The sequence below is a fragment of the Monodelphis domestica genome, chromosome 7, assembly GCF_027887165.1.
Source record: "Monodelphis domestica isolate mMonDom1 chromosome 7, mMonDom1.pri, whole genome shotgun sequence".
Taxonomy (NCBI): Eukaryota; Metazoa; Chordata; class Mammalia; order Didelphimorphia; family Didelphidae; genus Monodelphis; species Monodelphis domestica.
Genome location: NC_077233.1, coordinates 208,872,175 through 208,898,146, shown reverse-complemented (window position 1 = coordinate 208,898,146; position 25,972 = coordinate 208,872,175). Strand labels below are relative to the sequence as shown.

Genomic DNA, 25,972 nt, shown 5'->3' with positions numbered 1-25,972 from the left:
CTTGGCACAGCTGTGCCAGCAAGATACTCCCTCCAGACTAGTGCCTTTGCCTGACCAGAGAATCCAGGGACTGTTGGAGACACAGTAGGTGGGGGAGGGGTCCTGGGACCTTCTTTCTTTCGGAACCTGAGTGTTCAAGAATTCAGGTTTCATTTGAGGGTGTACCTTCTAAGTTGAATCCAGCAGGAGGGTCCCCCAGCTCTGTCCTATTGTTAGATTGGGGGTTTTTTGTCCCCCCAAAGCACTTTGTTTTTGATTGGTATGGAAGGATTTTGAGAGAGGTCTGGAGTTTTGCTGAATCTGGAAGGCAGTATTTGAACCCAGGTTCATTCTCTTGCCTCTAGAGCTAGTGATTTTTCCACTACAATCTATATATCATTGTTCTGAACTTCCCTTCCTCAAAATATTTTTTTTCTTAATTTACTACCAGAAACCAAGGGAAAAATGTTAAGAAATAAAAGATTGAACAGCTCAAATATTCATTGTTTTTCAATTTTTAAAGATAATTCAGTAGTTTCATTTACTCTACCATAGTCCATTTGGAGAAATCGTAATATTTGCTTAGGTAGGATTTGTCTTAAGGGATGAAAGATTTCCACCCTGACCCTTATAGGTAAAGAATATTAAAATAAAGTACACTCTCTGCAATTGTGAAGTATTAACTATTCAAAAACATTGTTGTTGCCTAATGTAATATAAAGACTAAATTTGAAACAGAAACAACTAAAACTTACTATGAGTGTTGTAAAATCCAGTGGAATTACGCATTGGGCTATATGGGTGAGGAGGCAAAGAATATGATTCATACAACCATGGACAATATTCTATATCAAATAAATAAACTTTTAAACAGAGTTAAAGAAAACTTAATATGTGTTAATTCTGCTAATATTTCCTTTGTGCCTTTGTTCTTTTTAGGTCTACGAGGGCTAATCAATCTTGGGAACACGTGTTTTATGAACTGTATTGTCCAAGCACTTACCCACACTCCACTACTGCGAGATTTCTTCCTCTCTGACAGGCACAAATGTGAAATGCAAAGTCCCAGCTCATGTCTGGTTTGTGAAATGTCTACGCTTTTTCAGGAGGTGAGTGCCATCTTACCCACAGCAGTATTCCACCACAGTGCTATATTTTTATATAAAGATAGCAGGTTCTGAAGCATAGGATACTTGGATAAGAAGTAGTGTCATTAGCAATTTCACTTAATCCCACAAAACCTGTATAACAACTGAATAGTACAGTTAGCTATCCATTATACATGATGCATCCTTTATTAAAAGTTTTTAGATTCAGAGACATTTTGTGCAAAACTGGTTATGTGTAAGGAATTTTTCATACACTTTAGCAAAGAGAAAACTCTTTAAGCAAACTGCAAAAGATTGACTTAGTGGTATAATACACTAGGTTACCTTAGGTTCTGTAAGTACTACAAAGAATTATTCCTCTTTATAGCAAAAGGAGTGTATTGATTGTGTACATACTGCAGCTTTTCCTTAGGATCTTTTTCACTGAAAGCAGATCTTGCTTCTGCATTATTTTCAACTCCTCCTTAAGGTGTTTAATCTTTGCTTTGCTGATAGGCATGGAAAACTGTTTCTTTTGTGATTCATTGCATTGAACAGTTTTAGATTTGGCTAGATTCTAGTCTCACTACCTGATTGGATTATAGGCATCTTCCATTTTAGACTTTGACATTTATTTTTTTTACCCAACTTTTTTTTACTAACCTTCCTGTTTTTGTTTTCCCCTATTGTGTCAACTGAACTATCTACAGAACAAGAAAGATCAATTCTCAGTTGTCTATATGTCCTTAGTTGAAATGGCATAATTTATGTTTTTTGGAGAACATCTATATCTGTTTTTCAAATAGCCTCCTGTTGGTATTCATACTTTGTTTTTTAGGCCATTCATAGGGATTGTGAGAACCCTTAATGGTTTTGCCTTTTTAAATACCATTCTTCCAAGTATATAAAAAGCTCTTGTTACTCCCTATTGCCTGTGAGATTAATAACCTCCAACTTTGCTCATGAAGGTTAGAAAGGACAGAAAAATCCAGCAGGATTATTTTTGCTAGGTTCACTGCTCCTAAGTCAGATAAATTTGATAGTACTGAAAAAGATGTGAGGCAGCAAGCATAGCACAAGGGATACTGTGCCAAGTCTGGGTTCAAATTTAACCTTAGATACTTCCTAGCTGCGTGACCCTGTACAAGTCATTTAACCCCAATTGCCTATCCCTTATCTCTCCTGTCTTGGAATCAATACCTAGTATCCAGGTATCCTTGTAATCTAAGACAGAAGGTGGGGGGGGGGGAGAATGGCCTGTTGGCCATTAATGATCCAATCTGAACTTCTTGTCCTACCATTTCCCTATTCCCATCATTCAGAGAAGGGAAAAAAAGTCTTCTCTGTTTTCTTTCTATTTCAAATTATATCATGGAGAATAACAGTTATTTTTTTTTGTACCATACTTATGATTTCATTGGTATGAAGCACCGACTAAGGACTTTGTCCCAGTGCAGATCAACTCCTTTTCTGTGGAAGCATCTATACTAAGTGCACAAAGAGGGTCTGTCAAACCTGTACTCTGCCTCCTGGCTCTTTATTCATGATAGACCAATGAGAAAATCATTATCCCCATTTTACAGATGACAGAAATATATTAAATGAGTTCTAAGTAAAGACAAAAATGGCCATTACTATGAAAACAAGTTCAAGCTCTTTGCGTGTTCACTCATGGAAATCATCTTCATGAATCTTTCAGGTCATAGAACTAAAGGCTTGAAAAAAAAAAAAGACCTCAACCAAGAAAGTCTGAGAATCTTCTCTTAAGATCTATAATCACCACCTAAAACCCTCCAGGGTTGCGATTACACTTACCAAAGCAACCTCCCTTACTTTTGGGGGTGACTGGGGTTAGTGGGAAACTTTTTCTTTACAACAAACCTAAAGCAGTTTCCACTTTTCTCCTAGTTTTGCCGCCTGGGACCAAACATCTCCAAACTAAGTGTCTCATGCCTTCAATTGTTCTGTGAGGCTCCTGTCAGGTTATTCATTACAACTGTCAACACTAGCTGCCCCCTTCTGGATACACTTTAATTTGGCTTTGTCCTTTTTAAAATGTTGTACCCTTCACTAAGAAATGTAATCCAGTTGTGGCTTGACCAAGACAGACTATAATGGAAGTATTTCCCCCATCATTCTTAACTTTTGCTCTCATAAAACAGTGAAAGATATAGGTACTTGCAAAGAATTTGCGATTTTGTCAACAGAAAGAACACCCAGACTTTGACTTGTCTGAGTCCTAAGAAATTATCTAAAACCCACAGAGATAAAGTAATTTGCCCAAGGTCACCCAGCATACCTTGTAGATTGGAAACCAGGTCTTCTTGACTCCAATACTAAGCCTCTGTGTCCTACACCATGCTGCCTCAGACATCATTAGCTTTTTTGACTGCTGGGTCAGATAGCTGATGACACATTAATCTGGCATGTCCCTCCTCCACCACCCCTTTCCCCCATGATCTGTTCTCATGAAGCATTCCCTTTCCCATCCTCACAAAACTTAACAACTTCCAGAGTGCTTTCATCACAACAGTTTTAACAGGTGCTTAACTGATTTGATTGGCAGCCCACATCAACCCAAAGACACTTGAGAGTTTATAAAGTGACTTAGAAATGTGATGAATAAACTTCATAAATATTATTTCACTACTTCCTACAAGTTGGAAATGTAACTAGTAGCTGAGCTTTTTCTCATGACAGAAGTTGCTGTGGCTACTCAGTGTTCCCCTTTGTCTATGCAGAGAATGCAATACCTTGGGAAGTTCTATCCTTTTTTGCCTTAAATATTTTTACATATCACACATACACTTAAGAACTATAGGATAATTGTTTAAAATAATTTATATAAGCCTCTGATGAGCTTTGTAATCTTACCTTCTTAATTGTTTTCATTTGAACTTTTAAAAAGTGAACAGAATCATAGATTATAGAGTCCATATTAGTTTGTTGCTTTAATTTGCCACCTCTAAATTTGTATGCTTAGTCAGAGATGCAGTAGGAAGAATTACATTTATGTTGTATGAGCTGTCTTTCTCAGCCTGAGCCAATTCCAAGCCAGGCCAGGATAATGTGCTCTGCTGTGTTGAATATCCTTTGAAATCCCAGATTTAGCTGCCTTTTTATGTCTCTAGCCTGTTTCTGGAGAGACTTCCTCTCTTAAATGTCCCTATAGTGCTCAAGGGGCCAAATAAACCATCCTTAACCAGTAGACCATTTTGTCTGTCTGGTCAGCAATGTGGAGAAATCTGCTGGGGGCTGTTCTCTTCCCCACTTCCAGGCCCTGACTTAGATCTCAACTTGAAAAGACCATTTGAATGTGATGGCTGAAAGCACTGGATTGATGACCCTATTCCAACTTCTTAAAAGACAAAGCAGTTCCTTTGTTAGGAAATGCCAAAAGATTGATCCCTTTATCACAAAAGGGGAAAGAAAATCTGTAATTATGATTCCTACATCATATAATATAAAGTATGAAGCAATCAGCAATTTTAGCTGCTTAATAGTTCAGAATATTAGTTATTAAAAAGGGCTTTCGGACTCCTTTGGTCCAACCTGTGCCTGGATGAAGAGCTCACTTTGAAGAACTCCAGTAATGATTAAATCATTTCCTTTCTAGGCAGTCTTATTTCTTCCTTGAATGCTCTAATTGTTAAGAGATTTTTCCTTACATGCAGCTAAATTTTTTTGTCGCTGCTTTTATCTCTCATTCCTAGTTCTGTCAAGTTGAGCCATACAGAACAAATCTGGTTTCTTTTGTATGTGAGGAAAATTATTTTGTCTTTTTCAAGTATATTTAGTTTGATTACACTTTATTCAGATAACTTTTCACATAAAATTACCACTTTTGTCCCCATTACAGTTTTCCTTTTTACCATGCTTCTTTTTATTTGAGAAAATTGACATGGTCTCCCAGAATCCCCCTTTTAAAATGTCTGGCTTGAAGACAGGAGATCCTGGGCTCCTTTCTGGCTCTGTGACCTTGGGCATGTCACTTTACCTCAACTGCCTAGCCCTTACTTCTCTTCTGCCTTAGAACCAATACTTGGTATCAATTCTAAGGCAGAAATTAAGAGTTTAAAAATAAAATAAAGCAAAATGTATGCATAATGTACACCATAGAACCTCATCAAGGTATGCTTGGAAAAGTATAAAGCTGAAATGCTCTTGGGATTCTGGAGTTCATGTTATTCCTTCCATGACATTTCAGTTTCAGTATCATCCTTCTGTCACTGAGCATTTTTTTCTTTAGTGTTGCCATTTAACTTTCCGGATGTGGCATAACTCTCAATCTTGAGGTGTGGTCATTCTTTCAGCCAAAGAGTCATAAACAAAACGTGTTTCTGAAGTTAAAATAATGAAAAATGTTCTTCTACTGAATAGAGGCCCAGTGTAACTTCGGTTTCCAAAATCATTAAACAACACTTTGTATAGTGGTGTACAACAAAATAGAGAAAAACAACACTGAAAGACTGGAACAGATATGATTAGTATAATCAATCAACCATGACACCAGCTGATAAATGAAGGAATAAATAGTCATGTATCAAGCAAAATAAAAGTGCAAAGCCCCATGCTAAGCTTTGGAGATATAGATTAAAAAAAACAGATAGTTTGTTTTTTAAACGAAAGGTCTCAACTTTTGTAATAGATGCTATTTTAAGAGTATGTACTTATAGTCTAATAGGAAGCACAACATATATAGAAGATCTCAGGTCCTGTGATCTTCCAGTTACAGCAGAAAAGTGGATACTGATTACTCTTTGGGGGTCATTTCTATGATCAAAAACCACATGTGTTTCTGATATTGAATCATTTTTAAGTGCCACGAACTTTGGTAGCAGGAATTTTATATCTCTTCTTCTCAAAGGTGGCAATGCCTATACTGTATGCAAGACTCAGGCTTGAAGCAATACTTCTGTTCTAGGGATTTATCTGCTTCTGGGGCTTTCATGCTGACCTGCCCATCAGTGGTAGTCTAACAGTTGTCAAGGTTGGTGAGACCCTTCTCCTTAAGGGATACTCCCCTTATTCCTGGTTTCAAGGTCAGTTTATCAGGAGATCCCTTTTATTCTCCAACTTCTGAGCTATCAACACCAGAATCTAAGGGGAGGTGGTAGACAGATCTGCTTTTGCAGATACCCTATGGATGTTCTAAAACTATAATTCTTTGGAGACAGTGAGTGTATTCTATAATAGCCAAACAGCATCACTAAAAGTCTTGGTCATAAGTGATTGGGGGGCAGATTATAAACTATGATTTCATTAATTTAGAGATCTTCCCAGTGATAGAGATCAGCAACTCATCCTTAACTTTAAGATGCTACAAATAACTTATCCATGGTCATAGATCTAGAATTTATCATAAGCAAGACTTAGAAGTTAGATTAGGAAAACACTGGTTTCAAGCTAACTCTGTAGCCACTACACTATACTGCCTCTCACTAGATCAAATGTGATGTTATTCAAAAATGAATGTCTTTGTTTCAGCGAGAAGTTTGAGATCTTTAAAAGTACTGCACAGTTTCCCAAATAAGATCTTCTCCCCTCATTAAATTCTGAGCCCTATTCATTGCCCATTTACAATATCTGTCCAAAATGTATATCAAGTCAGCTTCATGTTGTAGTGTAGATAATAGGCATTCATCACCCATATGCTTCTTCTAATGGTTAGTTAGGTCAAACTCTTTTATATGACATTAGATCTTTAGGAATGTGATGATCTAGAACTTGATATAATCAATACAACATCATTCACAGACAGGAGCATCTGAAAGACTCTGTATAGAATCAATCTCTCTTACATCTGAACCCTTTGCAGAGCATCCTCTCACTTTATTTTAATCAGATGATTATCAAACAGTTATCTCTAGCACATAGATTTATGCCTAGAACCATGTTGGTGAACCTATGGCATGCATGCTGGAGGGGTGCTCCCCTCCCCTTTGCACCATGCCTGAGAACATTTCTCACATAATCCACCCCTCAGCCCAGTACAATGGGAGCAATTCTTCCCTCTCCTGTCTAGGGTAAAGCAAGGGGCTCACATGCCAGTGAGGGTTATTGTTTAAACACCTTGTCTCTTAAAGGTTCTCCATCACTGCCCTAGAACATAGTTGACATTCAGAAAATGCTTGTTAATCTGATTTGATTAATCAACTATTGTTTCCTCTTTTAAGGAATTTTATATAATTCTGGCATACAGGGAAAGAGAGCATGTTAGAGAAAGTTTTTTAAGATGTCCATGTCTATCTACTCAAATATTCTTTTATGGTACAACAATTTAAAAGTACAAGGGTATCTTGTATTCTCTATACCTTTTAGTCAGTTGTATAACTATAAAAATATGTTATAAAGTACTGTTTGTTGAAGCCAGCCTATTCACTTACAAACCTTCACCAAAGTATGCTTCTGCTGTATTGTATGCATAGATATTTCTCATAAGGATTTTGCATCTACGCAAAAGTTATCAAGACATGTGCCTTCTTTGCATTTTTGCTATTTTCTCAGTTGATCTCTTTTTGGTAAGAATAAGGTCTGAGACTTTCCCCCGCCAAGCCTTTGTTATTCCTTCCCTTTTCAGATATATGGAGAATTAATCTTTTGATTGTCCTTAAAATTTTGCTATCTTACAGCATTATCTTCTTTATTATATATTTGTTCTCATATCCAACAGGTGTTAATATTTTGTTTTCTTTAGACTCATTTCTACTTCCTAGGATCATAGATTTAGAACTAGAAGGAATATTCAAGTGGCCATAGAAACTGTGATGTTGATTTTCCAGATGTGGTGATTCTCCTGCAAAAAAAAATGTTATTAAAATCTGCAAGGGCAGCTGGGTGGCTCAGTGGATTGAGAGTCAGGCCTAGAGACAGGAGGTCCTAGGTTCAAATCTGTCTGCAGACACTTCCTAGCTGTGTGACCCTGGGCAAGTCACTTAACCCCCATTGCCTAGCCCTTACCACTCTTCTGCCTTGGAGCCAATACACAGTATTGACTCCAAGATGGAAGGTAAGGGTTTTAAAAAAATAAAAATAAATAAATAAATCTTTGCATCCTTTCTTTTAAGGGAAAATAAAATACCTATTCATGTCCTTCCATGCTTTCAAATTGAATTAGGTAAATTTGTCAACATCTTTCCCCTTCTTTTTCTCATCATTATAAGACATTGCTGTTCAAAATCTTTCATCATCTGATTCTATAAGATTTTACAAACCAGTTTATTCTCTAAACTGGTGTTTCCCTGGGCTACTATATCTTTCAAATTGACAAGGAGGTTAAATGTTGACTAGCTTGGGGCTTTTTAGTCGGCCAGTTATGACAACTGATTTATATCAGTTACACTTTCTTGGGAATGGTGGTAGTCCATGTTGATGTATGTTTCCTGTATTTCACAGTCAAAAGCCATCTTGAGTAGATCAGATTGGAAATAACCACAACTTTGCTTTTTTGCCATTTCTTCTAATTTGTTAGTGATTTTTGTCTTTGTTCTGATATCAGGTAGTCCAGTTATCCTGTTAATTCATAACTTCCTTATCGGCATCCAATCATTTGCTATGACAATATGTTTCTTTTTCATGATGTTATTTTATATTGCTATCTTTAGTAGTTGTCTTTTGATTCTTCTCAGAGAGAGCATTTGTGATATAAACAGGTGTGATATTTCTGTGTAATCTGTAAGACATTTTACTCTGGAATCCTTTTCCAACATTGTTTTTTTAATCCTTTGCTCACCTTTTTGTTGTCATCACCAAGATTTAAAGTATAGTTTGACTTAATTTCAAGGCTGTTTTCTAAATGATAAAATTTCTCTATAATTTCATCCTTTGCAATGGCTATTAGTTTATAAGCTTTTGTTTTCATCCTTGTCTTTTTGCAAATACTTGTAACAACACTACAATACAAAATGACAAAATGTCCTGTGAAATATTTTTATTTTCCCTTAGATGCAAATAAAGCCATTATCCTTTATTTTTTCCAAGATAACACTTTAACCATCCTTCCATTTAGGTGCAACTTATTTTTATCTAATGGTTTCTTTTGTAGAGAGAATATATTAGAATTTATATTTAATTCCTCCTATATTATTTAGAATACCAAAAGTTAATTTAATGTTTATGCATGAACTATTTAATTCTTAATACTGTCTGCCCCTTTTCCACAGCTCTGCAAAAATGAAAGGAGGACACACAGCACTAAAGGTCATTTTGTATTTTTCTTTATTTCATGGTTTGCTGCTGAATGGTGCTAAGCTACACCTTGCTTAACAAAGACTGCAAAAAATAATTTTATAATCTGTTTCTAGGGTTATACACACTCTTTCCAGCAAGGTAGGATCTATCCCAGAGTTTTCATTCTGTTGGCATAATTTTCAGTAGTCCAGTCTCTTTTTCTCTGTCATATCATAAGATCAGAATTTTTGTTACTCATCAGGCTCCAACTGAATGAATGTTAGACTTTTTGTCAAGTTAAAGTGTGTAGCAGAATACCTTAAGTATCTGTCCATGCTTGTGCTTTAGTGAACATTTTTACTAGTGACTATGACATTTCTTCTCAGCAGCATCTCTCTACCCTCCCTTCTCTCTCATGACACTGCCACCACTGTACAGGACCTAGACTTACGCAATAATCTTTGATAGCACTGCATACCTCAGTGTTCTTCCTACTCCAGACCATCCCCCATTCAGCCACCAGAGAAAATGTTGGGAGTAAGATATAGGAAAACCAGAAAGATTTGAAGGTTATGAAAAGTTTGAAAGGTTATGAAAGGGTTTGAATGCCATACATAGTGTTCTATATTTGATCCTCAGTTGATAGGGAACGATGGAGTTAATTGAGTTAGGGGAGTGACATGGTTAGACCTGCACTTTAGGAAAATCATTTTGGGGGACTGAAAGTGATAGGCTCTGGCAACAGAATGTGGGGGGGAGGGGTTAGTAGTAAGGTGCAGTGTGAGACATAATGAAGAATTGAGGATAACTACCCTTAGATTTTAAGACTATTACTTTGTATAGTAATAGAAATTAAGAGACAGAAAGGTTCGGGGGAAAGATAACAAGTTCTCTTTTGGACATAGTGATTTTAAGATGTCTGCTCGATTTCCACATTGAGATATCCAAAAGACATTTAAAGATACAAAACTGGAGGTCAGCAGAGAAATTTTAGTAAGATACATAGTTTTAAGAATAATCAGCATGAACATGGTACTTAATGAGATCAGCAAGGGAAGAAGATCCCAAGCCCGAATCCTAAAGGACACTTGGAGTTAGCGGGCATTACCTAGAGGAAGGAGACTGCAAATGAGCCATCAAACTAACATGTTTTATAATGCATTCAGAAATCCACCATTCAGGACAATAGTCCCACTGGACTTTGCCCTGGACAGACTACATCTGTAGTCTATTCTCAACACCATATTTTTTTAGGAAGGAAACTATCATCCATCTATAGACATTTATTAAGCATCTTCTATGTACCAAGCATGGGGTCAAGGTCCAGGAATACAAAAATAAACAGAAGTATATTCAGAATGGGGCAGCCAAGATGCTAAGACAACTGGAGACAGTCTCAAATGAAAGTCAATTGAAGGCTCGATTCAAATGACACCTCTTAACACAAGACCTTTCTTGATTCTCCTAATTGTGAATGCCACTGCCCCCCCCACCTTCCCATGAACTGATTTTGCATATAGTTTGCATTTATTTATATACATCTTTACCAAAATGTAAAGTTCTTAAAGGTGGGTACTAGGTTTTGTTTCTTTGTTTGCATCCCCAGTGTATAGCCCATAACTTGCCATTGATGCTTTTCAAACAAATTTAGTTTAAGGCAATATGGTTTTATGGAAAGAAATCTCATTTGGGGAAGTCAAAGGTCTAAGGTTTTAATTTTACTATCTATATGACTGAGCAGACCCTTTCACAGGACTGGGCATCTGTTGCCTCAGGGTTTTTTTGTTTTGTTTTGTTTTGTTTTTTAAACTCAAAACCTTTCTGTTATAGAATCAATACTAAGTTTCCTTTCCAAAGCAGAAGAGTGGTAAGGACTAGAGAGTGACTTGCTCAGTCACACAGGTAGAAAGTGTCTGAGGCTAGATTTAATCCAGGATGTCCTGTCTCAAGGCCTAGCTCTCAGTCCACTAAACCAACTATCTGCCCCTTTCCCTCATCTTTTAAATGTAGTTTTATACTTTGCTACTTTCAGGTTCCCATGCAGCTAGAAATCCAAATTAGCTATTCCCTATTCTCATTCTGAACTTACCCTGCCTCATGTTGGTGCAAGCCATCCCCAAGACAGATAATGTTCTGCTTCATCTTTACCTGTTGAAGCGCTTTTCTACTTTCAGGGCCCACCTTATAGTTTGCCTTTGGAATGAAGCTTTTATAGAATTTTTTTTCCCCTTCTCCTTCCCTGCTTCTACTTAACCCTAGGTAAATAAACGATCTCTCTTCCCCCTCACCTCTTCAGAGTTTAAACTTGTCTGTGATATTTTTGCCTTTATTACATTCTAATATGCCTCATACTTATTTGAGTTTATGCTGCATTATTCATATTACATTCTAAGTTTTTTGTTTAAAAAAAGGCTCTTTCATTTTTGTAGTTTTAAGGTATTACTTAAATGACTTTTTGAATTTCCAACTACTTAATTTAAAAAATTAAACAATGAGCATCTTTTAATTTGATCAGTTTCTACTTTAGCTTTGTCTGGTATCATAATTGCTACTCCTGCTTTTTTTTACTTTAGGTGATGCATAATAAATTCTGTTTTAGCCTTTTACCTTGAATCTGTGTATTTAACCCTGCCTCAAATGTGTTTCTTGTAAACAACATATGTAGGATTCTGGTTTTTAATCCACTATGCTATCAGCTTCCATTTTATGGGTGAGCTCATCCCATTCACATTCAGCATTATGATTACTAACTGTGTATTTCCCTCCATCATACTATCTCCTTCAGATCCTGCTCTATTCCCTTTCACTGTTTCACCTCACTAGTATTTTGCTTTTTGTCTCACACAGACACACAGACACACAACTTCCTCCTCCCTCTAATTAACCTCCTCCTTCCCTTGTCTTATTCCTCTTTTACTTCTCTGTAGGGTAAGATATAATTCTATACCCTGCTGAGTATACTGTTTTTCCCTCTCTAAGTCAGTTACAATAAGAGTAAAGTTTAAGCATTGCCTATCACCACTCTTATCCTCCCCTCTCTATAATATTGGTTGGAGAGAATTCTCATGGTGACTCAGTTACTCCGGTTTACTCCAATCTTGGCTCCATACCCGGAAGTCTCAATGAGCATCTAAAGAAAAGATAAAATAGGGCCGATGAATAGAGAGCCAGACCTGCCTTATTCCTTAACCCCAGTTACCTAACTCCCTTACTACTCTTCCAAATAGGACACAAGGTAAGGGTTTTAAAAAGAAAAAAACGAAATCTTGACTGTCTTTGTCAGGGCTTATAGTTTCTCTCTCCATCCTTTTTATAGCCCTTAATAAAACTAAGCATCTTATCACAAATATCATTTTTAGTGTTCCACCTTATTTCCTGACTGTCTGTACTTTTCAATATAGGAACAGAAAAACCTTGGACTTGTTTTGTACAGTCTCATTAAGAGAGGAAGTGGGAAATTAAGAGTGTATATTTAGAATCCCCATATCAAAATTTTTCATATAATAATATGCTGAAATAATAGATAATGTTTTTCAACTACTTGTCTTACTTCATTTTAGGCAGCTGTACTGTCACATCATTTTGTCACCATCTCCCAATTTTTGACATTTTGAACCGATGTTTCAAGCTTGAGGTACTAAGGATAATACCCTTCTACTCAATTGGGTTGTTGATAACAATCATTGTTTTTCCCCAAATAACATTCCTCTTCCCCTAACAAAATGCAATTCCTATATGGGGGATGGAATAAGAGTTAGTAATGTTTAGATTGCAAGAACTTCTGAATCAGAAAAATGGTAGTTCTTTTACATCAGTGTATAGTGGATGTAGAATAAAATAATAAACACTCAATTGAACTAGGAGAGTGGGTAAAAAAATGTGATTTAGTTTACAGCCATGTGCCACATGTCATTCACTTGATGTTTCATAATAATAGTATTAATGTGTTTATTAGTTCCTCTCTAATTTCACTGAAACTTCATTATAGTATTTTCTAGCTAACAGTTCTTTTTTTTTTAATGTTATTTCTGTGGAACTAGATGCCCCTACTAATACTGGGTTGTTGTGCCTAATATATTTTTTAAAGAACCGATTGACAATATTCGGTAGGTATTGTAAGCCTGAACATAGTTTCATTCATATTATTTTAATAATTGCTAACTGTTATATAGTACCCTACTATGTGCCAAGCACTGTGCTAAGCAGTTTTCAGTTATTTCAGTTGATCCTCGTAATAGGTCTGTAAAAAAAGAATTATTATCCTCCTTTTATGTGGAGGAAACTGAGGCAAACACTCTTATCTAGGATTATACAACTAGTAAGTATCTTAAGTTCAGATTTGAATGCAGGTCTTTCTAACTCCAGGTTTGTTGGGCCACCTAGCTGCCTCAAGTTTGCATTTTGCCTACATATTTAGGAAGGAGTATATGTGCCAGAATTCTGTTTTTAGCATTGCATATGTAGTGTGGTAGCATTTCCAGGTAATAGTTCAGTTTCTTCTTGGACCTTGCTGGTTAAGCAAGAAAACAAAGTTCTTAACCTCTCTATCAACAGGTATTTAGTGATATCAGTAAAATGTAATCTTCTTGAGGAAGGGAAGTTTTTTGTCTTTGTATCACCATGATCTAGTACATATTAGGCGCTTACTACATATTTATTGGTTGATTGCCCAGTTAAGTGCTTTGTAAATCTTTAAAGTCTTTGAATAGGAATAGTTCTAAGAAGTGGAATATAAGCATAAGTTCTATACCAGTGAAAGGCACAATGTGATTATTTATTTATATCTAACTAAAAGGATTTGGCTCATCATTTTGTTATTTTGAGAAGAGGACTAGTCATTATCTTAAGCTTTCTGAATGTGTAAAATGGAGCAAATGGCCTATAGCTAGTGACTAGGAATGTTTTAAATACCAGCTCTGTAGCCTTAAGCAAGTTGCTCAACCTCTCTGAACTTCAATTTCTTTCCTTTAAACTGATATAATTGAACTACATTATCTCTAAAGGTTTAGTAGTTCAATTCTTTCTAGCACTATGATAAAATTGCCTTGAATTTCTGTTTTTTCAAATGAGTTATAAATGTCTTTACATTACAATCTTTTCACAAATCCCCCTCCAGATTGAGCCCTCCCTAATGACAAAGAAAAACAAGCAAAACATCTGATAGAATAATTTCATCTGACATATATCGTATCAGTAGTCCTCTGATTCTCATATGTGATGGGGGAGGTATGTTTCATGATCTGTCCTGCAGGACTTTCACTGGGTTTGTTTGTTTGGGGGTATTTTTAAAAATTACTCAAAAATTCCCCTTCTGGTGATCATTATATTTACATTGTAGTAGTCCTTGTTATAACAATATCCTTGTGATTCTGCTTATTTCCTCTGTATCGAGTCATAGAAAATTTCCTATGTTTCTCTAAATTCCTCATTTGTAATTTCTTACTGCACATTAATTCCCATTCCATTCATATGCAATAGATTTTTTCAGCTATTCCCCAGAAAATGGGCACCCATTTTGTTTTCAATTCTTTGCTTCTGCAAAGAATGTGTCTATAAATACTTTGATACATTGTTAGACCTTTGGAGTGAGTATATATTCAAGTAAAAGATTTTTGCAGTATGGTCATTCTGGTCACTTTTCTTTTTTTTCCAACTTTTTTCTTTTTTTTATAATTCCAAATTAATATCCAGACTGATTGGATCACTTCACTGATTTACCAACATCTATGTGCCTCTCAGTGCCTGTTCAACTTGACAGCAATAAGTAGACATTTATTTAGCTTCTCCTTTGTGCTAGGCATTTTGCTTAAGCCCTGGAGACAGAAATACTACAACTTGAACAAAAAAGTTGGTTCCCTTGAAGAACTTAGAATCAAATAAAAAACAACACACAAAGGCAAGGGAGAGAAGAGAAAGCACCATACTCTGGGGCATTAAGAGAACTCCCATGTTAGTGCAGTCCAGTGAGAAATGAGGAGCTAGGCTTTCTGCTTTGATGGATGTTTGGAATTCATGGCCCCACTATCCAATCAGAGAAGCAGAGGGTAGAGAGGAAGTGAAGTCCCAAGGTTGAGGACATCTTCCAGTGTGATGAGGTTATCTCCCAAATGTGTTTTCTTGGGCATTATAGAGATGTCACTCAGTCCTCTTGTCCAGTTTGCATGGTTTTGAGGTGATGATACCTTAGCATTGTTTTAATTCACATTTCTCTTGCTCTTGGTGTTTTAGGACATGTAGTTTGCTGTTAAGAGTCAAGTCAAGAGCACATTCTTAATTCAGAACTCTTGCTTCCCTTAAGAAACAACACTGATGAGCAACTGAAACACTGGAGCATCATTAGCCTGCTCCATTAGTGCCTGGTTGTAGAGCTTAGGGCCATGAAATCTACCTCATAGAATAAAGAATCTGACTCTTTGAGAGTGAAGAGCTGTCCATTCTCTCTGGCACACCTTTACATCATTTATTCTTACCAGTTCTTTGACCTTTTGTTGAGAACTATGTACTGATCCTCTACAGAGAAAAATTTAATGGACAATTGTCTCTAGAACAATTGTAGTGTCAGGGTAAAAATTAAATGGGTTAGACTAAATATATAAAAATGTGGTCACCAGAAATTATTACTCAAGTCAGAGTGGCTTTATAGCAATTTATTTATTAAATAGAAGGAAAGAATGAAAGTAAGGAAATGAGAGAGAGTAGATATTTACTCCAGCCCAGTCCAAACCAAGCAGGGCTTCAGAGGCCCTAGCAAAGGGGCCCAGAGGTAAATTAAACAATTCTAGTCACAAGGCCTCCTCCAAGACAAGGGGCCTCTCTGGAGGCTAGTACCTCCAGAAAAGCCAGGAATGGGACTTACCTACGTGAGTAAGGAAAAATCAAAGAACAGTCCAAGGTCCCAAGCCAGAACTACTTCAAGGTCAAGTTCCAAAGTAAAACATCTGGTCACAGAAAGTCCTTGCCACTTTTAAAGATCCTTCCTTTCATCACTTCCTGTGCCTTCCTTCTACTTTACATCGCCTGACTGCAGCTATAGCTTTCCTTAGGACTGCCCTGAGGGCAGTCAGTGGGTTTCTGATTCATCACCCACATGGGTCACAGACCTCCCCATACTTAAGGATAAGTGGGGTGTATACTCTTTTGGTCATTAAATCTAAAAACGGGCAGGAGAGAGTTAATCCCTTCTTCACCATAGCAGGTAGTATTTGTAGAATGGTTCTCTTCCATATACTGTTGTCACTGACCTTTACTTCTCAGTGAGTCATCAGGGAGTTAGGACTAGAGTTTGGGATAGGCCCAGTTTCAAACAACCACACACACACACTCATCCACATACATGCTTGAAATGCCATAGACAAGTTACTTACTTTTCCAAACCTTGCTTTCCTCATCTATACATAAAGTGGGAATTGTAGTATATTTACCTCAGAGGATTGTTTTGAGATTTAAATGAGATAGTATTCTGTATATAGATAGCATCATTTATATATTTTAGTGTTATATTAATGTCATTTGTCATTGTTGTATAGTACACAATAAATATAAACTATTAAACAACCAATACAGCCAACATTAAAATAGTTTAAGCAAACAAAATAATACTGATCTTTTTTTGAAAAATGTATAATCCTGTTCGGCTAACTAAGAGCACTTTTTTTGTTTTAAAATACCCAAAAGCATATTTGGGAACTCCCAATTTAACTATTCAAATTTAAGTAAAATTGTTGTAGGTTCTAGGTAGAAGTGAGAGACAAGGAACTAAAATCAGCAAGCAGTCAGGTTTTTAAAGTAATGGTCTTACCATTTGAAGCAGGGCAGCTATTTAGATAAAGGAATTTTCTCTTTAAGAATTTAAAACATTTCTACTACAGAGAACCCTTCCAACCCCCTTTTATATGCCAGTGAAATTTCATTAAAATAAAGCTAGATTTTTTTTTTAAGCACTACATATATTACGCTTTTAGAAGAAGTCATTGCAGCAATTAACATTTTAGCTTCTGCTGCTTTAACAGTTCCCTCTCATTTGAAATATAATGGAGCAAAGACTTATATACTTCCAGGATAGAGCAAACAGGAAAGATTGCAACTCCCCTTAAATTGCAGAAATATAATGTACAGGTTTAGTGAGCTACAGACATGTGGGATTCGTTGCTCTTGCTTTTTTGCCACCACTGACTTGTGACCTAAATTAAGATATGAATGTGATTAAATCTACCCAATGATGGAGGTTACGGAGAAGGCTTATCAGTGTTAAATATTTCCTCCTGAAGACTAGAGTGTGAGAGGAAGTTAGAAATATAAATGAAGTAAATAAATAGTACATTAGCCTGCCCTGTTGTCTGCTCAGATTCCTTCAACTAAAATATCAAGCTCACCCTAAACTAACTCCCAGGGTTTAGTCGAGGAGTTTGTTTTGTTTATTTATGAACTATATAAGAGGGAAAGCCAGGTAGAGTGAATATTCATACTGGTATAGGAAGGTACTCTCTCTAAATGAGATCAGGTTAACATTTTTTCCCTGAAAATGAGAGAAATTGTCCTTCAAACCCCAAACCTGGTTTCCATAAATGGAACTGAATGTGGTAAATAACATTTCCCCACAGATTGCCTGCACCATTTACAAACTGTTTTTGGTAGGGTCTGCCCATTATCTTATTTGTAATATTGTTCCCATCCCTTTTGAGGAACAACATAATTTTTAATTAATTAATTAATTTAGTTAGAATTTTTTTCCAAGTTACATGATTCATGTTCTTTCCCTCCTATCTTCCCTGGCTGCTCCCTTAGCTGATGAGCAATTCCACTGGGTTATGCATGTATCATTGTTCAAAACCTATTTAAATATTATTAATATTTGCAATAGAATGATCATTTAAAGTCAAAATCCCAAATCATATACCCATAGAACCACATGATCAATCATATGTTTTTCTTCTGTGTTTCTATTCCCACAGTTCAAGAAGCAACATAATTAAGCAAACAGAACCTGGACTAAGTGTTAAAAAGACCAAGGATTAGATACTCTGCCTTATACTTAAATATCTGTGGCCATAAAGACGTCACTAAATTTCTCAGCACTTCAGTTTCTTCATATGTAAAGTAGGAATAATTAGGCAAGTTAAAGATGAGACTCAAATATTATAATATATACAAAATCTTTTGCAAACCTTTAATTCATTCTCAAATAAGTCTATAATATTTGATTTTAGCATTTCCTCCTAGCAATACAGTCCTTTCCTATCCAGGCCTCCCTGCGTAACTCTTGTCTTCCCATAAGCTCGTTATAGGGAATCACCAAATATACTTGCCGCTTTGCTCAGTTTCTCCAAGGGGTACCAAGGCAACACATTTTCTAAGTTATCTATTGGTTGTCCCGTTCTCGAATGATATGACCAGGTTTTCTTCTTTTTCAGGCACACTATTCTTTGTTGTTTGGATTGTCTTTGTAGTTTCTTATTGATTATATGTTATAGCCTGCTTGTACCCTTGGCCTCTCTTCTGACCCCTCTGAGAAATATTCAGTTTTAATTCTTTGGAGATGGCAATATGCCATCATTTACAACCAGAGAACACCAGAAGAAAATTGATGTTAAAAATATGGACTTTTGGAAACTCCTGATTTCCGGTCAAGATGGCGGCTTAGAGAAAGCTAAAGTTCAGATCTCCGGAAAACCCTTCCCGACCGATCTCAAACTATAAGCTCCTAAGGCGCCGAAATTCAAAACAATCAACAGCATAGACCCTGGGAATCCTCCTCCTGGACCTGGACCTAGATCAAAAGGTACGGCCCCCCCTCAAAAGCCAGAACCCGAGATCACTCGGACCTAAGGGATAGGAGCGCAGAGTCCAAGGCTCCGGAAAGCCGCAGCCCATCCCCCCGCAGAGAGCAGGGTAGTCTGAAACAACAAAAACCCTCAGGGTGGGCAAGACAGCCTCACTGGCTGGATCCTGCTATCCAAGTCTCAGTGGAAAGTGAAAGTCACTGCCCTCGGAACTCTGGGAAGCCGCAACCCATCCCCCCGAAGAGAGCAGGGTCGTCTGAAACAACAGCAACCCTCAGGGCTGACGAAACAGCCTCACGGCCAGCTATTCTGAAGGCAATTTCCAGAAAGCAACCCGACCCAGAGAGCCGGGGGAGAGTGTGGCCTCCAGGTCCGACCCTTCCATTCCAGTTCCAGTGAAAGTCATTGCCGGAAGGCATACTCAATTTAACCCAGGGAAAGCTCATAGAACCAACAATCTGCCCAGGACTAAAGCCTCTGAACACCAGACAGAGATAAGAAAAGCTAATCCTCCACATTCAGAGATGGCAAACTCCACAGAAGCACAGAAGCCCCAAAATCCCAAGAAAAATAAGAAGAAAGGGGCAACTTTGGACACATTCTATGGAGCCAAAATACAAAATACAGAGGAGATAGAAGATGATATACAAGAAAATGCTCCAAAACCTTCCAAAGGAAATGGAAACTCTCCACAAACCAATGAAGAATTTGAATCAGAAATGACCAAAAAGATGGAAGCCTTCTGGGAGAAAAAGTGGGAAATAATGCAAAAGAAATTCACGCATCTACAAAACCGGTGTGATGAAACTGAAAAGGAAAACCAGGCTTTAAAGGCCAGAATCAGGCAGCTGGAAGACAACGATCGTGTAAAAGAGCAAGAATTAATAAAGCAAAGCCAAAATACCAAGAAATTAGAAGAGAACATAAAATATCTCACCAACAAGGTGACAGATCTGGAAAATAGAGGGAGAAGAGATAATTTAAGAATAATTGGACTTCCAGAAAAGCCAGAAATAAACACCAAACTCGACATGGTGATACAAGATATAATCAAAGAAAATTGCCCAGAGATTCTAGAACAAGGGGGCAATACAGCCACTGACAGAGCTCACAGAACACCTTCTACACTAAACCCCCAATAGACAACTCCCAGGAATGTAATTGCCAAATTCCAAAGCTATCAAACAAAAGAAAAAATCCAATCAGGGTCACACAAGACCTTGCAAGTTCTACTCTGAATGATTGTAAGGCATGGAACATGATCTTCAGAAAGGCAAGAGAGCTGGGTCTTCAACCAAGAATCAGCTACCTAGCAAAACTGACTCTATACTTCCAAGGGAAAGTATGGGCATTCAACAAAATAGAAGACTTCCAATTTTTTGCAAAGAAAAGACCAGAGCTCTGTAGAAAGGTTGATACCGAAAATCAAAGAGCAAGGAATACCTGAAAAGGTAAATATTAAGGAAAGGGGAGAAATGTTATCTTCTTCTTTTACTCAAACTCTCTTCTATAAGGACTACATTTATATCAATCTATGTATACTAATATGTGGGGAAAATGTAATGTATAAATAGGGGGTAAAGAAAGACCAAATAGAATAATCTTTCTCACACAAAGATTCACATGGGAAGGGGAGGGGAAGAAAACTCCTATAAGAAGGAGAGGAAGAGAGGGGGTTTTTTACTTAAACCTTAAACTCAGGGAAATCAACTCTGAGAGGGAAAAACATCCAGATCCATTGGGATCCTGAATTCTATCTTACCCAACAAGGGTAGGGAGAAGGGAAAACCAAGGAGGGGAGGGGGAGAGGGAGAACAAAAAGGGAGGGAAAGAGAGGGGGGAGGGGAAGGAAACAAAAAGGGAGGGACTAAAAAGGGAAACATCAAGGGAGGGGACAAGGGGGACTGATTCAAAGTAAATCACTGGACTCTAAAAGGTAGAGCCGAAGAAGAAAAGGTTAGAATTAGGGAAGGCAATCAAAATGCCAGGGAGTCCACAAATGACAATCATAACTTTGAACGTGAATGGGATGAACTCACCCATAAAACGTAGACGAATAGCAGAATGGATTAGAATCCAAAACCCTACCATATGTTGTCTTCAAGAAACACACATGAGGCGGGTTGACACCCACAAGGTCAGAATTAAAGGATGGAGTAAGACCTTCTGGGCCTCAACTGATAGAAAGAAGGCAGGAGTGGTAATCACGATATCTGATAAAGCCAAAGCAAAAATAGACCTGATCAAAAGGGATAGGGAAGGTAGTTATATTTTGTTAAAAGGGACTCTAGACAATGAGGAAATATCATTAATCAACATGTATGCACCAAATAATATAGCACCCAAATTTCTAATGGAGAAACTAGGAGAATTGAAGGAAGAAATAGACAGTAAAACCATATTAGTGGGAGACTTAAACCAACCATTATCAAATTTAGATAAATCAAAAAATAAATAAGAAAGAGGTAAAAGAAGTGAATGAAATCTTAGAAAAATTAGAATTAATAGACATATGGAGAAAAATAAATAGGGATAAAAAGGAATACACCTTCTTCTCAGCACCACATGGCACATTCACAAAAATTGACCATACATTAGGTCACAGAAACATAGCACACAAATGCAGAAAAGCAGAAATAATGAATGCAGCCTTCTCAGATCACAAGGCAATAAAAATAATGATTAGTAATGGTACATGGAAAACCAAATCTAAAACCAATTGGAAATTAAACAATATGATACTCCAAAACCGTTAAGTTAAAGAAGAAATCATAGAAACAATTAATAATTTCATCGAGGAAAATGACAATGGCGAGACATCCTTTCAAACCTTTTGAGATGCAGCCAAAGCGGTAAGCAGAGGTAAATTCATATCCCTGAATGCTTATATTAACAAACAAGGGAGAGCAGAGATCAATCAATTGGAAATGCAAATGAAAAAACTGGAAAGCGATCAAATTAAAATTCCCCAGCAGAAAACCAAACTAGAAATCCTAAAAATTAAGGGAGAAATTAATAAAATCGAAAGTGATAGAACTATTGATTTAATAAATAAGACAAGAAGCTGGTACTTTGAAAAAACAAACAAAATAGACAAAGTACTGGTCAATCTAATTAAAAAAAGAAAGGAAGAAAAGCAAATTAACAGCATTAAAGATGAAAAGGTGGACAGCACCTCCGATGAAGATGAAATTAAGGCAATCATTAGAAATTACTTTGCCCAATTATATGGCAATAAATACACCAATTTAGGAGAAATGGATGAATATATACAAAAATACAAACTGCCTAGACTAACAGAAGAGGAAATAGAATTCTTAAATAATCCCATATCAGAAAATGAAATCCAACAAACCATCAAAGAACTTCCTAAGAAAAAATCCCCAGGGCCTGATGGATTCACCAGTGAATTCTATCAAACATTCAGAGAACAGTTAATCCCAATACTGTACAAACTATTTGACATAATAAGCAAAGAGGGAGTTCTACCAAACTCCTTTTACGACACAAACATGGTACTGATTCCAAAACCAGGCAGGCCAAAAACAGAGAAAGAAAACTATAGACCAATCTCCCTAATGAATATAGATGCAAAAATCTTAAATAGGATACTAGCAAAAAGACTCCAGCAAGTGATCCAAAGGAACATTCACCATGATCAAGTAGGATTTATACCAGGGATGCAGGGCTGGTTCAACATTAGGAAAACTATCCACATAATTGACCACATCAACAAGCAAACCAACAAGAACCACGTGATTATCTCAATAGATGCAGAAAAAGCCTTTGATAAAATACAACACCGATTCCTACTAAAAACACTAGAAAGCATAGGAATAGAAGGGTCATTCCTAAAAATAATAAACAGTATATATCTAAAACCATCAGCTAATATCATCTGCAATGGGGATAAACTAAATCCATTCCCATTAAGATCAGGAGTGAAACAAGGATGCCCATTATCACCTCTATTATTTGACATTGTATTAGAAACACTAGCAGTAGCAATTAGAGAAGATAAAGGAATTGAAGGCATCAAAATAGGCAAGGAAGAGACCAAGTTATCACTCTTTGCGGATGACATGATGGTCTACTTAAAGAATCCTAGAGATTCAACCAAAAAGCTAATTGAAATAATCAACAACTTTAGCAAAGTTGCAGGATACAAAATAAACCCACATAAATCATCAGCTTTTCTATATGTCTCCAACACAGCTCAGCAGCAAGAACTAGAAAGAGAAATCCCATTCAAAATCGCCTTAGACAAAATAAAATACCTAGGAATCTACCTCCCAAGACAAACACAGGAACTATATGAACATAACTACAAAACACTCACCACACAACTAAAACTAGACTTGAGCAAATGGAAAAACATTAACTGCTCATGGATAGGACGAGCCGATATAATAAAAATGACCATCCTACCCAAACTCATCTATCTATTTAGTGCCATACCCATTGAACTACCAAAATACTTCTTCACTGATTTAGAAAAAAACCATAACAAAGTTAATTTGGAAGAACAAAAGATCAAGGATATCCAGGGAAATAATCAAAAAAAATACATATGATGGGGGCCTTGCAGTCCCTGACCTTAAACTATATTACAAAGCAGCAGTCATCAAAACAATTTGGTACTGGCTAAGAAACAGAAAGGAAGATCAGTGGAATAGACTGGGGGAAAGCGACCTCAGCAAGACAGTATACGATAAACCCAAAGATCCCAGCTTTTGGGACAAAAATCCAGTATTCGATAAAAACTGCTGGGAAAATTGGAAGACAGTGTGGGAGAGACTAGGAATAGATCAACACCTCACACCCTACACCAAGATAAATTCAAAATGGGTGAGTGACTTAAACATAAAGAAGGAAACCATAAGTAAATTGGGTAAACACAGAATAGTATACATGTCAGACCTGTGGGAGGGGAAAGGCTTTAAAACCAAGCAAGACATAGAAAGAATCACAAAATATAAAATAAACAATTTTGACTACATCAAACTAAAAAGCTTTTGTACAAACAAAACCAATGTAACCAAAATCAGAAGGGAAACAACAGATTGGGAAAAAATCTTCATAGAAACCTCTGACAAAGTTTTAATTACTCATATTTATAAAGAGCTAAATCAATTGTACAAAAAATCAAGCCATTCTCCAATTGATAAATGGGCAAGGGACATGGATAGGCAGTTCTCAGATAAAGAAATCAAAACTATTAACAAGCACATGAAGAAGTGTTCTAAATCTCTTATAATCAGAGAGATGCAAATCAAAACAACTCTGAGGTATCACCTCACACCTAGCAGATTGGCTAACATAACAGCAAAGGAAAGTAATGAATGCTGGAGGGGATGTGGCAAAGTAGGGACATTAATTCATTGCTGGTGGAGTTGTGAACTGATCCATCCATTCTGGAGGGCAATTTGGAACTATGCCCAAAGGGCGACAAAAGAATATCTACCCTTTGATCCAGCCATAGCACTGCTGGGTCTGTACCCCAAAGAGATAATGGACAAAAAGACTTGTACAAAAATATTCATAGCTGCGCTCTTTGTGGTGGCCAAAAACTGGAAAACAACGGGATGCCCATCAATTGGGGAATGGCTGAGCAAATTGTGGTATATGTTGGTGATGGAATACTATTGTGCTAAAAGGAATAATAAAGTGGAGGAGTTCCATGGAGACTGGAACAACCTCCAGGAAGTGATGCAGAGCAAGAGGAACAGAACCAGGAGAACATTGTACACAGAGACTAATACACTGTGGTATAATCGAACGTAATGGACGTCTCCATTAATGGCGGTGTATTGTCCCTGAACAATTTGCAGGGATCTAGGAGAAAAAAACACTATTCATAAGCAAAGGATAAACTGTGGGAGTGGAAACACCGAGGAAAAGCAACTGCCTGAATACAGCGATTGAGGGGACATGACAAAGTAGAGACTCTAAATGAACACTCTAATGCAAATATTATCAACAAAGCAATGGGTTCAAATCAAGAAAATATGTAATGGAGACTTCCGGGTAATCATGGCTGCAATCTAGACGCCACACGCTTCCTCTCCCCAGCACCGAACGAAATAGACTACATCAAAGGAGCATAAAATCACCTTTGGAGGCACAGAAGGACTCCCCAGTACCCCACAGAGGCAAAGGTACGTGGGGCTTGAACATTTCCACACTAAAATAAGAAGGAAAAGCTTGCACAGAAAAGTGAACTGAGCCACCCTTCCCCCACCCCACCTCCCCCACTAAACCAGAGTGAGCTACCTGAGTGCTCACCGGGACAGCGAGTGAGTGGGGAACGTCTCTGTCTGGGGGGGGCACTCCAGGGTCCTTGGGATCTGGGGACTGCCAGGATAAAACGTCTCAGGGCAGTTTCACTGGAGAATCCAGCGGAGCTGTATTTGGGGCGGGCTGCGCTGAACATCTCCGAGGAGCTAAACACCAGGGGCGGACCACGCGCTGATTATCTGGGCGGAGCTGAACACCTGGGCAGTGTGGCTGTGATCAGGGACCCAGCGCTCTAAGAAACCTCGGAGGCTGGGAAGAACTAGTCTGAAGCAACCTAAATTCACAGAAAAACCACCCATATAACCCAGATCCCAGACCAAAAAGGAAAGGGGAATAAAACCACCAAAGGGATGGCTCACATGGCCCAAAATCAAGCCTTCAGGAAGAAAGGGGAAAAAGTGACTATTGAAAACTTTTATGGTGGAAGTACCCAAGGAAAAGAGGAGAATGAGGAGGAAATCCAAAAAAATTCAGAACACGCCTCCCAAAATGGAAACTATCAACAAGCCCTGGAAGATCTCAAACTGGAACTTATCCAAAAGATGGAAACCTGGAAAGAAAAATGGGAGAAAGAGATCAGCTGTCTGACAGATAAGAATGCTCAATTGGAAAAAGAACTCGAAGCATCCAGTAGAAGGGCAGACAAGGCTGAAAAGCAAA

The 25,972-nt window shown here is 37.4% G+C and overlaps 1 protein-coding gene across 3 annotated transcripts in view; it reads left to right on the top strand.

Annotated features, from left to right (window-relative positions):
- Nucleotides 1–25,972, top strand: part of USP22 (ubiquitin specific peptidase 22) — a 266,207-nt gene that overhangs the window by 186,550 nt on the left and 53,685 nt on the right. For all 3 annotated transcript variants that reach the window (XM_056806420.1, XM_007498472.3, XM_007498473.3), the window contains one exon: nucleotides 919–1,088. In XM_056806420.1, the coding sequence (XP_056662398.1) occupies nucleotides 919–1,088 (170 nt within the window). The remainder of the gene's footprint in view (nucleotides 1–918; nucleotides 1,089–25,972) is intronic.